This window comes from Bombyx mori, chromosome 11 (genome assembly GCF_030269925.1).
Source record: "Bombyx mori chromosome 11, ASM3026992v2".
NCBI lineage: Eukaryota > Metazoa > Arthropoda > Insecta > Lepidoptera > Bombycidae > Bombyx > Bombyx mori.
In genome coordinates this window covers 20,266,057-20,279,221 of record NC_085117.1, presented here as the reverse complement: position 1 = coordinate 20,279,221, position 13,165 = coordinate 20,266,057, and the positions used below count along the sequence as shown (strand labels likewise).

The window sequence follows — 13,165 nt, the reverse complement described above, 5'->3', positions numbered from 1 at the left end:
CGGGCATTCGTGCGCGTACGCCGTGCGAGACACACGCACCTCTCCAACACTCAAAATGGAATCGTCCGCACGATATCAATAACATACATCCCAGTGACGTTTCAATTATTAATAACATTACTTTTTATGAGAACCGTCAAAATGTTGTCGTCACATTAAAATCGAAGGTAACGGACGTCAACTCAAAAAGTGCACGTTCAAGCTAGAGTCGTTTTCAGTTTCAGTTACGCGACACGTGCAAATTGAACGAGACATAAACGCTATGTTTGTTTACAACGAAAGTGACCGGGAACTGTGACATTTGAAACGGACAGTAGCCGGGGCACTTAACGTGCGTGCGACTCCAGTGAAATTATTGACTCAAATAATTGAGTTCAATTCCGTCGTATTGTGAAGTGTATGTGGGATTTTGGCAACTCAGCCGTTACGATACTGTGCTCTGACACCAAAGATAGAAAGGTAAGTGTTTATCACCCGTATCACGTGGACCAACACGACGTAAACAATTACGATGATTGCACCCACCACATAATGAAAATAAATCAACAAAACTTTATTTACAAAAATTTAATCTTTTTGGGTTTGTGACTGACCCTTAAGAATTATTACATTATTTTTATTATTTTCATCGAGCAAACCTCTCGCGTCCTGTAAAAGACTTCAACGAGCCCTAAGCTTTTCACGACAAATATTCTATATTTCTCAAAATAGAAACCACAGAAACAAAAATAAAAAGACATGACAAGTTGTTACATTTCAGTGCTATAAACAAAATTAAAATTTTCACATTACATGAAACTCAATTACTCATACAGTATAAACTAAGTACGTCGTACCATTATTTACCTAATGTTTATAAAAATATATCGAAGCGAAGTGTGAATCAAATACAACAGATCTGGCAATCTGAACAACAAAGTACGCTAAGTGACACTAACTCTATAATAAACAAAATAATTTAATTCATATACTCAAATCTGTATCAAATATAGGACATGGCATAATTAATACCTTATACATCGTACTAAGCGACGAAGTTTTTATACCTATAGTAAAGTTCACAACCCATCTGATGAGAAGCGGTTACGGCTCGTCAAAGATCACAGGATCCATTCTCATGATGCTGCCCATCTGTATCTTGAGGAATAAGAAAATAATATCCCTTAGGACGAAAATGCATCACAACAGTACTTAAAACTAAGGTTTCAGTATTAGGAAGATATATTGACAAGCTTATGACCAATCTGATAGTGAGTGGACACCTTCGCTCTTGAACAGCAACGCCAGGGGGTCCCTAACCATGTTTACCAACTATAAATTTAAAAAAAATTAAAAAAAATTGATGTATGTAGTGCAATTTATGTATCGCGATAAAACTCTTATAGCAGCATCGGTATGAATAACATGTTCATTGACATAGTGTTGTACCCGACATCACCTATGTGTATGCTATTTTTTTTAACCGGTGGTAACAACTGCTGGTAGGATCTCATCTGAGTCCACACGGGTAGGTACCACCACCCCGCCAATTTCTGCCGTGAAGCAGTAATGCGTTTCGGCTTGAAGAGTGGGGCAGCCGTTGTAACTATACTGAGACCTTAGAACTTATCTCAAAGTGGTTGGCGCATTTACGTTATAGATGTCTATGAGCTCCAGTAATCACTTAACACCAGGTGGGCTGTGAGCTCGTCCACTCATCTAATAAAAATAAAAAACAAATTAAGTGAGCTAGCCTCTGGACCAATTTTGACGGTCACTTATAAAATTTAACATCATTTAATCACCATTCTCGTTGACAAGAAGGGCGAGTCATCAGTGACTGCGGTGAGACTACTATCTATGTATAGCTTGTAATTGTACACTTACCCGCATTGTTTTCATAAAACGCCACAAAGCAATAAATATTTTAATCCTCAAACTTTTATTTAAAATAAAAAAATTCTTCGAATTCTGTTTGATTTGCAAAAGTTTAAACGAACCTAATTCAATGAGACAAAACTTAAGCTCCTTACGAAGTGTCAAAAGGGTACAAAAAGCTTTGAAACAAAAGCTCTCTAAATTCTACGAAACAATACAGAAAATAAAGTGTAAGTTTGTCCTGACCACAGAAACAGTGGATTAGAATCCCATCACCGGTGGTCGACTGGCAAAGAAATAACAAAAATACTAACAAATATTATGGTAATTTTGCGAATACATCTGAGCAAAAAAAAAACAAAAAAAAAAAAGAATATCAAACACAGGTATGGTTCACTTGAGCATGATTTTTTCAAACTTAAGAAACATTTTCTTACAGCAGATGAAACAAGTTCACAACCACTTTGGAGCAAAGCGGTTATCTGAATCTAATAAAGTCAATGACTGCAACTTAAAACATTAGAAGTTCAAAAATCGAGTATTTGTTGTTCTATCGCGCAAAAAGGCAAGATTGAAATGCATGGATAAGGTGCTAATCTAAATTAATTCATTTTCTATGTTATAAATAATGCAGGTATCCTATTGCAAATTGTTTACACTGTAAGGATATATAATAATAAAAATATATATGCTCTCACGGCTGACGTTTGTTCAGAGATCATCAAAGATATAATAATATATATAGAAATAGGCGTGATGCTGGTACCTACCCGGTAACTAATTTACTATCTTAATAACAGGATACAAAAAACTTCCTTATGACTATAAACAAACACAAACTATTTATTGTCTGTTGTGAACGCTAACTATTTACACAGCCGAAGTTTTTTTATCATTAACACCGCAATTCGTGTAAAATATGTCGATTTAAATTAATCCGCATACAGTATAACAGTAAAGCACAATATTGAACTTTTAAAGCTCAGTGCCTATAATTACAAGACCAAAAACGTCAGTTCCTATTTTTCTTCTTCCTCTATTCCTTTCTATGAAACAAACTCAGGCGGCCTGAAAGACTATTCACATATTATAAATATAACTGTTATCCTATCCTTCAAACTGTAACTCAGTACTGCTTTGTGGCAGATATAGGCAAGACAATGGCAACTACCCGTAAAAACATGTCACGTTAATTAGCTTTTCTATTTACTTGACAGTAATATTAGAATGTATCATTTTAATTTTCAAATGCATATATAGCATGAATATGTCTTAGCTTCACTACATAATATAACACAAAGTCGCTTTCTCTGTCCCTATATCCATATGTATGCTTAAATATTTAAAACTACGCAAAGGATTTTGATGCGGTTTTTTTTAATAGATAGAGTGATTGCAGAGGAAGGTTTATATGTGTAATAACATCTATTAAATAGTGGAGAAATCAATAATAAATTACAGTTTCCGAAGCGAAGCGAGGGCGGGTTGCTAGTAAATAATAAAGTGGGATTTTTATTTAGTCATCAAACTGATCTAGAGTAAGCACCACGCCGACCGCAACAAGGAATATACAAAACACTCACATCCACAAGCCATCGGAACCAAACAATTGATTGTAAATGACCGTCGTCGCTCAATGAACAATCGCCCATTATATCGCGATAAGTGCGGCCATTATACGCACACAAAAAAACTCATAAAACACGTAAAACAATAATTTACCCTCGTGGGAAATAATCCCACGATCCCTGGTGTGTAGGCCGCGGCTACAGTCGTCGCCTTATATAATTTAGTATTTTATAATACTCGTAACGTGATGATAGGAAATATGCTTATCTATAATATAAAAAACATTAATTGTGGCCCATTTTCGACCGCTGCGCAACCACTGTCTGTGTATTGTTATTATATAAACACACACACATAAACAAACACACACACTAGCAGTTGTATATGGACAGACTTGTTCACGGCCCACCTCACTCACTTTACGAAGTTTGCCCACGTTACTTCATGATTTTTTTATTGCTTAGATGGGTGGACGAGCTCACAGCCCACCTGGTGTTAAGTGGTTACTGGATCTCATAGAAATCTACAACGTAAATGCGCCACCCACCTTGAGATATAAGTTGTAAGGTCTCAAGTATAGTTAAAAGGGCTGCCCCACCCTTCAAACCGAAACGCATTACTGTTTCACGCCAGAAATAGGCAAGGTGGTGGTACCTACTCGTGCGGACTCATAAGAGGTCCAACCACCAGTAAATTTGAATTTTGAATTTTGCGACTTTGATTTTAATTACACGTCCAAACTGACCCGAAGGTTTCACCCGGTTGTTATTCAGAGAGAATACTACAGTTTTCGTTTACCCGGCCTAAATAGCTGCTCGTATCGCTCTCTGGTTCTTATACCACCAATCGATTTGTGGAGCCGTCGGTTCGTGAAATCACTAACTGATGAATAAGCTGTCGTATTTATTAAAGCAGATATATAATACACGGCAGGTCATATTAATTCCCATGATAAAAAGGGTCCTTGTTATTACAGATCAAAAACTATAATTGTGCGGGAAATTCAGCCATTTTTGTGAGATTTGATAACTAAAATTCAATCAAAATATTCCACGTAAATAAAATGCATGTGTAGACGTTATTCCTTCTTCGTGGAAGTCGTCCGGGAACACGTGCTATGGAAGTAGCTACTCAGAAAAATTGATACGCGTCGAGCTTCCCTATTACATCACGTACGCTTTTGCTGATACGTGTATTTCAGACTTACAGATTTCCGAGTATGTAACTGATAAATGTCAGTGCTAATATTTTAGGCTTCTGTGTAGTAGTGCTAAATGATTAGGAAAACCGTTTAAATTGTACTTATTTGCTGTCAGTTAAATAAATAAAATCCGCGAACTTTATTTTATACTTTTCGTTGCTAATAAAGGCGGTCGACGGCCCATATGATTATATGTGATCACTGTCGCACATAGCCTTAAACATGTCATTACGGATCCTCCCAATCCATTAACGGTACTTTTAGGTACCTCAAGCACCGGCCACCGACCTGGCTAAGCCCGTCGCTTGCGACCAAGGGCTCGACAAGTAAATTAACCCATAGACACAGACACCCACTAAGTTTCTCGCCGTATCTTCTCAGTGGGTCGCGTTTCCGATCCGGTGGTAGATTCTGCGAAGCACTGCTCTTGTTAAGGCCAGTGTTAGCAACACTCCGGTTTGCGCCCCGTGAGCTCAACTACACGTCAAGGAGAAGCTGAAATAGCCTCTCAATGCGATCAGCATAGGTCAGAAAAAAAAGTCGCTCATAGTCATGAGCAAAGCCAAGCGCATAATCAATCCTCGGTCTGTTGTTAAAAACTCTTTTCAAGTCTCGGCCGCAGACGGTCACATCCGGATGTCTTCTGTCTCGATTACTATAAATAAACTATCACAGCATCACTTATCACATTAGATTCCTTCTCTAATGAGGAACTAGAAGCCCCTCGATCAGGCATGGCCAAATGCCCTTATTTTTATTTTTATTTTTTTTGTAACTTACATGGGTGAACGAGCTCACAGACCACCTGGTGTTAAGTGGTTACCGGAGCCCATAGACATCTATAACGTAAATGCCGCCACTTACCTTGAGATATGAGTTCTGAGGTCTCATTATAGTTACAACGGCTGCCCGACCCTTTAAACCGAAACGCATTACTATACGGCATTTATAGACAGGGCGGTAGTACCTACCCGTGCGGACTCACAAGACGTCTTACCACTAATAATTAAATGCTACTTAATTCCCTGTCCACTCTAACCTAGTCGCAACACTCTTATTTCCACGTGTTCGTGAACTTTCAATAACTGCGGTCACGAATGCACAAAATATTTATTATCACACACGGAACTTTCGACTAATAAATTAGTTTTAATCTTGCAATACGTTGATATATCGGGAACTCGTGAGATGTGAATATCGTCGTACCAACCCGTTAAATAATCGTGTGTGTAATGTAGATAAACGTGAAAGTTTCAAACTATTCGCAGTTTTGGTCTGTTTCCAACTCATCAATTACTTCAACATCTATAAGAGGAGTGTCTTTGTAGTGCTTAAGCCTCTTTTTATCCTCTCAGAACATGACATTAAATCGTTAAAACAGTTTAAATCGTATATTTGTATGTTATGACGTTTATAAAATAAAGAATATAATACGACATAAAGATATTTTGTATCCACGTAACTTGTTTGTTTTTCTGTCTATTTGCTGATCTTGATCTTTGACGAATCATGTAAGACGCAAAAAGATGCGTGTTGGAACTGCGAATATCTATCCTCAATCAAGAAATCTCGCTAAGCCATTGAACTGTTTTTTCAGCACTCGAAACCAAATCCAAAATATTAGATTTTTACAGCCGTAATCAACCAATATAAAATGACATCCCAATTCAAGTACCTACCCACAGATTACTATGATTTCATTCAATCTTAAAGGTATGATTCGGAACTCCGCTGCACGCAGCAGTGTTGTCGCGGCACTACTGGCCCCCATTTTTTTTTGCCTACCTAAACTGATAGCCTTGAGAGGCTATTTCAGCGTAACCTTAACAAGTAGGTGAGCTCACGGAGCTCAAGACGGAGTGATGCTAGCACTGACACTAGCAAGAGTAGTGCTTCGCAGAATCTACTACCGGATCGGAAACGCGACCCACTGAGAAGATCCGAAGAGAAACTCAGTGGGCTAGCGGTCTCCATACAATCTCTATAAGCTTATATGAGATTAAATTCTGAGCTAGACAGCAATATAGCGGCAGCACTGCTACGCGTAAGTGTCGCCCTACCGCCGCGACAGACCAACACATATAGTTTCTCTTACTGCTGCGGCAGACGCGTCACTGCTGGCAACACCTTAGTTGCAGCATTGTGGCATCAGCACTGCTGCTTGTTGCCGAGTTCGGAACCATACCTTAACGTGGGCAGACCGGAGTGGTACCTGTAATAATTTACACTTTTTTCGAGCGTGATATGTAGAAATATATCGCAATCAAAAGAACGAACACAGTCGTTTTTGAACATGTAAATTTTTACTGGTGTTAGGACCTCTTGTGAGTCCGCACGGGTAGATACCACCATCGTGCCTGTTTCTGCTGTGAAGCAGTAATGCTTGTCGGTTTGAAGAGCGGGGCAGCCGTTGTACTTTACTGAGACCTTAGAGCTCATATCTCAATGTGGGTGGGCGTATTTACTTCGTTGATGTCTATTGATTCCAGTGGCCATTTAACACCAGGTAGGCTCGTTCACCTACCTAGGCAAAGAAAAAGAAATGTTAAATTAATTTTAAAACAATAATTTTTAACTAATTTACAGGCTACGTACGATAAGTCATAATCGAAATCCACCCTCATATAGTACACATATAGTATATAGTCTACACCTAATATTTTATTTTTATTTTATTTGGAAGACAAACTTAAACTATATAAAATCTAACCTTACAACTAAACACCATTTAAATGTCTCCACGCTTAAATAACTAAAAACGAATGTGGCGTCGCATCGTCTAGAATTAAATAACTAAAGCAAAACGAAAAACAAAAATAACAACAATTTGAAAAAAAAACAGAAAAACGTAGTAAATAGAAAACAATCAATTAAATATTCGCATTCAACCATAGACTGACTAATGTTCTCCTAGTACTCTTAGTAGAAGTGTTTGAAATGTCCAGTTATCATTGCAGTTGCTGGTTAACCGATACAGACCAGATCACGGAGTGTACCTTTGTCGGTTTTAGAATTCACAATTAAATCATAAGGCACATAATTATTAAGTAGCTATTATAAACGGAGCCTTACGTGCGTCGTATGTGTGTCAGCCACGTAACGCCGCCGTAATAATGCCACAATACACAATGACAATTGTTCGTCGAGTTCAGAGCCTTATCTATTACATTAGTGCTTTAAAAGAATATGTGTCCTGACCTTCGTAGCTCTTTATAAACTTTGGAAACTAATATATTATGGATGATTGAAAGTATTATCAGTGATGGTCGTATTAAGAGAATATGCAGCAAACAAATGATGCATTTCACACGCTATAGCTCCTGTCGATAAAATTACAAGAGACGAATCAAAAACATTTTCTGTCTTCATACTGTGCATATTTCATTACTTGTACAGATATGTATATTGTACGTCAAATTTTCAATTATCTCACCTGTTTATATCATTTAGCATACTTATTTATGTATTTATTTATTTTTGCAATTTCACTACATTCTGATTTTTGTAAACAATAAACCCTTAATATCTTGCTCGTGAAACTGGATGACGCTCCGCTGTGGTTAATCATTTTGTTAAATGTATGTTTTTTTAAAACTCCCTGCGCACCAAGTGTCATTTCTTACTATGAAAGAAGTACTCATGGAGTACCAACAGTATCGATATTAAGGTTCATAGTATTCGAATAGATGGTCTAGGAACGCGCACAATACAAGTATTCATTTTAAATCTAATTATTTAATTAACGCAAATGTTTGGGTATAGCTCCCTGTGAATTCGAACTTTATTAAGAACAAATCTGATTAATTGTTCAGTAATGCTGCAATAGCAATAATTTGATAATTAAAAGATATAGAAGTTGATGGAAATCGCGTGCTGCTCGTCAAAATCAGAGATAATTCCGTCTAAATTGTCATTACAATCGTGATTATATAATTAACTAACAAACGAACCGCTCTGAAAGAATCTCGATTACTTAGTAATAGTTTTCCACACGCATTAGGCCTCGAACGCTCATACATAGATTATATTCACATGGGTAAAGTATGCATATAAATAAAGGAAACTTTTCTCCTTTAAATACGTATTGGAAACAGCGGCGTTCGAATTTCACTGTGCAAGTCCATTAGTGTCCATCATTAGGGCCAACTGTACAACACGAACCGTTTCGGAATCAGTTCAAAAGGCATTTAGTTGAGTTTCGAAAATGTCGCGAGCTAACGACCCGAGCGGATCAGTTTTAAGTCGCTTTTAATTACTGATAGACTGCGCAATTTTACGCTTCCGAAATGGTTAGCGCAACGTCGGCTGTTGCTCAATGATCAGTAGCCTCAAGCAGAGGTCGATATCGATTGTTCATGGTCTGGTTTAAGGATTGCTATCCGTTCGATTTGAGTTCAATGTAGCGTCAGTTCCAAAACTCCTAATGAGTAAGCACGCAAAGATTTACATTCAACAAACCGAACCAAACATTCTATGCTGGTTTCTTTAACAGAGAAACTGACTGCCTTCAACCAGAAATCGAACCTAAGCCCTACGGTGTTGTAGTAATTAATAGCTATGAGACTAAATAAACAAAATTCCACTTTTAGAACCAATGTAATATAAGTTCCAGCATCATGTTCATATCTCGTGGCCCATTGATGTGAAGTGGTCACTACAACCCATAAACATTAACACACGAGCCACCACCCCATTTGTAATATGAGGTCGAAGCCTCAATTATATTAGTATACATTTGCTCGACCCTTCAGCTCGGAAAGTTTAGCTGCAAATTTAAATTTTCAACCTACGTAAACTTTCTTATATCGCTACATAAAATTGCAGAAGGCAGTGCCAACTGCCACAGCTCATAAAATATCCATGCTAATTTTCCCCAACTATTATTTTTGGTTACGTAAAACCAAAAACAAAAAATTATGGATTGCGCAAAAAATTCTACTACTAAAGGAAATTTTGATACAAAACTAACGGCAACATACTGCTACAATGACAGTAAACTGAGCTTCGAAGGCCCTAATATCAACCCTTAAACACAAAAAAAAGCCATTCAAACATCAAACAAACCGTAAGAAACGTTATTTCTTAGAAAAGAAATTTTTGCGCAAACAATTAGCGAAATTGCTTATCGTAAAGACAAGTTTATTGTTTTATTGTTATTGAGCTGAACGAACTGTACTGTTTTAGTTGTTGACTTATTTTTGCTGTATTGAGGCATTTGCTTTTTCAAACCTTTTTTTTAACTTGCATAGATTGGATGGTATTTTAACAACGGAATCTGAAACTTATATAAATTAAACTGGTTCTATTAACTGCACTTACATCAAACGTAGATGCAAAAGAGTAGGGTATTTTGATAAAATATTTGTTTAACTTAATCAATTACCTTACGTCAGGCGAATATTAGATATTATTTTGTTCGTTACTGAGGTTGCACTGCGATTATTTATTTTGATAACATTCTAGCTAGTATCTAAAGACAGATAAAATCCAAAAGACATTTAAGATCGATTGCTTTTCCATTTAAATTTCTGAATATTAATAAAGATTTTTGTTTCCAATTTTAAATGTATTAAGTACATCTAACCGAACACTGAGTTTATGTCAATGAAATATTAGCTTAGTACCACCATCGCGCCTATGTGTTTTAAAGCTTCCCTATATTCCGTCTTTATAAGACAAAAAAGTCGTTGTTACCAAGCGGAGATTTCAGCCTCATGTCTCTTGGTGGATAGCGGTAATACCTATAAAACTAAACTCATAAAGCCATCAGACGTTCATATTGATATAAACGGTTCAAAAATATTAGATGCAAAAATGTCAAGACTGCAAACACGAGTCCGTCCACACTAGTGCAATTATCGTAAAGTTGTACTCTGCGATGTCCGTGCCCGTGCATCCTGTTCGAACACAGTTTGGTACGGCTTCATCGAAACGTGAGCGTTTGTGAGCAATCGTGTACTACATTAGACTATACGCCCCTATTTGGGATCTCTAGTATTTCAAGTATATAAGAGAAACAGTATGGACAAATAAGAGGACACTGCACTGTTGTATTGTAAGCTATCATTTAACAATTATCAACGCTATCCCTTCGTAATAGGTAACATTAATTAATATTGACTCTTAAGAGTTACGTTGAATATTAATTTATTACATACAAAAATTTACAAGATAAAACAGAAATAAGTATATGTCTAAGCATGAAGGGTTTTAAAAGTCAGTAAAATGTTTCTTCCCTGAAAGAAGATTTCCTCAATATACTTCCAAAACTATATTAATTAATATCGACTATTTTCCACTTCGAGCCATTAGGCTATTCCTCACAGACGAAACGGGGTGACAATAAAACACATACAAAATAAATAATTAAACCAAAATGACTCCCTAATCCAATGTTGCCATACCGTCCACTATGTTACGAAGTGTCGTACCGTCCGCGATGTTTCATGAACTGGTACTTGTTTATGTACTTTGCGTTGTATTTTATTGGCATTTCGTGATTTAACGAAGATATTCGGATTTGTGTCGATTGTGTTCTCCTTAACGAGAATGTCAAAGGCTTTGTACGGATGTCATCATGTGCGCCGAGGGTACGATAAACGTTGCTCCAATGCAATTGAGATATCGATCTAAAAAGGTACATTTTGGCTGTACTATTTATGAACTTTAGAAAAGCCTGGGTGACTTTTTTTTTATTGCTTAATTGAGTGGACAAGTTCACGGCCTACCTGATGTTAAGTGGCTACCGGAGCCCATAGACATGTATAACGTAAGTGCCGCTACCAACCTTGAGATGCCACACTTCAAACTGAAACGCATTACTGATTCACGACAGAAATAGGCAGGGTGGTGGTACCTACCCGTGCGGGCTCATAAGACGTCCTACCACCAGTAAAACTTAACTTGCTCATATTCGACAATATGTCCAGTACTCTGCATTTCAAACCTGCGCCCTCACAATACCGCTACTAACGCTTCTTCGTCATCCGTGCCGTCATAAAAAATATTTTGTTTTCATCTTGCATAACGCAGTAACTAACTAATATTGCGATGAGTACGAAGAGTTAATTGAATATAAAAAAACTTTGACTACCGTCTTTATAAATTATAAAATGAAATAAGGTCGAATGCAGACAATACATCATGCATCGACATCATTTATATAATCAAAAGTCCAACCGCACTTCAATGGTAAAATAGACCGTCCAACGCCAGAAGACAAAGACTATTTTTGTTTAATAACATTTTCACTGAGGCGTAATGCGATGTCAATAATTAATTTAAAACGACGTATTTTTGAATGTAATTTCACCCATTGCAACTGTTTAGATGTATTTAGTTGTTAATTATTTTAAATAGGAAAATAATTTTGCCGGACCTTATTAGCATTACTACCCTATTAGCATAGTACTGGGTTATATGGAAATAGCTTCATAATAGTTTGCGGACTAATAGACGCTACTTCGATAGACAGTATACAGTACTCCGATAGACGATACTTCGTAGGTTTCAATACTCTTTCCAATATTTAAAAATCTAGCTCAGTTTTCCTAATAGCCTATTAGCATCTCTAGAATTGTAACCACTCACCCTTAGATGGGTCGTATGCTCGTCCGACTACCATTACCGTACAAAAAGAAACTAAATACGTTTTCTGAGTATTTGTTAATGTTGCATGCGTTTGGATGTTGTCCATCGTATTAATCTGAAGCTTTGCACGGTCTTTCATGACACTTCATAAAAAGCTTTTTGAAAGTTCGTTTCGTTTGAAAGAAAATATGTGTTTTCTTATATTAATCGGTTGTTACAGCGGAGCGTGACTTCGCTGGTATAAATTAAAATATAATCATTTATCAAACATTGTGATAACTATTTACCCTGGGCGGCACCATTTTAGTTTTTTTTTTTATTGCTTAGATGGATGGACGAGCTCACAGCCCACCTGGTGTTAAGTGGTTACTGGAGCCCATGGACATCCACAACGTAAATGCGCCACCCACCTTGAGATACAAGTTCTAAGGTCTCATGTATAGTTACAAGTTGAAGCGATGCACCGGTGTTCAAATCTCAGGCGGGTACCAATTTTTCTAATGAAATACGTACTCAACAAATGTTCACGATTGACTTCCACGGTGAAGGAATAACATCGTGTAATAAAAATCAAACCCGCAAAATTATAATTTGCGTAATTACTGGTGGTAGGACCTCTTGTGAGTCCACACGGGTAGGTGCCGCCACCCTGCCTATTTGTGCCGTGAAGCAGTAATGCGTTTCGGTTTGAAGGGTGGGGCAGCCGTTGTAACTAGTATAACGTGTTTCTAGTAATGCGCCTACCGCTTGACCCACTATAGTATATTAATATTTTTTTTAATGTTTGGTCATGGTTCTATATTCACAATTATGACGAACAAAGTGAAGTGAACACTATTCATGAAACGGCCGTCATGATGGCCTGCCCACTTAAGCAATGTTTTTTTTTCTAAGTACATTAAATCTAGGTTACAAGAAAGAAATCGGCAGGTAGCAATATGAAATTTA

At 37.1% G+C, this 13,165-nt stretch overlaps 1 protein-coding gene across 1 annotated transcript in view; it reads left to right on the top strand.

The window, feature by feature from the left end:
* LOC119629127 (knirps-related protein) overlaps positions 1-13,165 on the top strand; it is a 72,666-nt gene continuing 59,501 nt past the window's right edge. Inside the window, exon 1 of the mRNA XM_038013976.2 lies at positions 1-459. Within this exon, the coding sequence (XP_037869904.1) occupies positions 400-459 (60 nt within the window). The 5' untranslated portion in view covers positions 1-399. The remainder of the gene's footprint in view (positions 460-13,165) is intronic.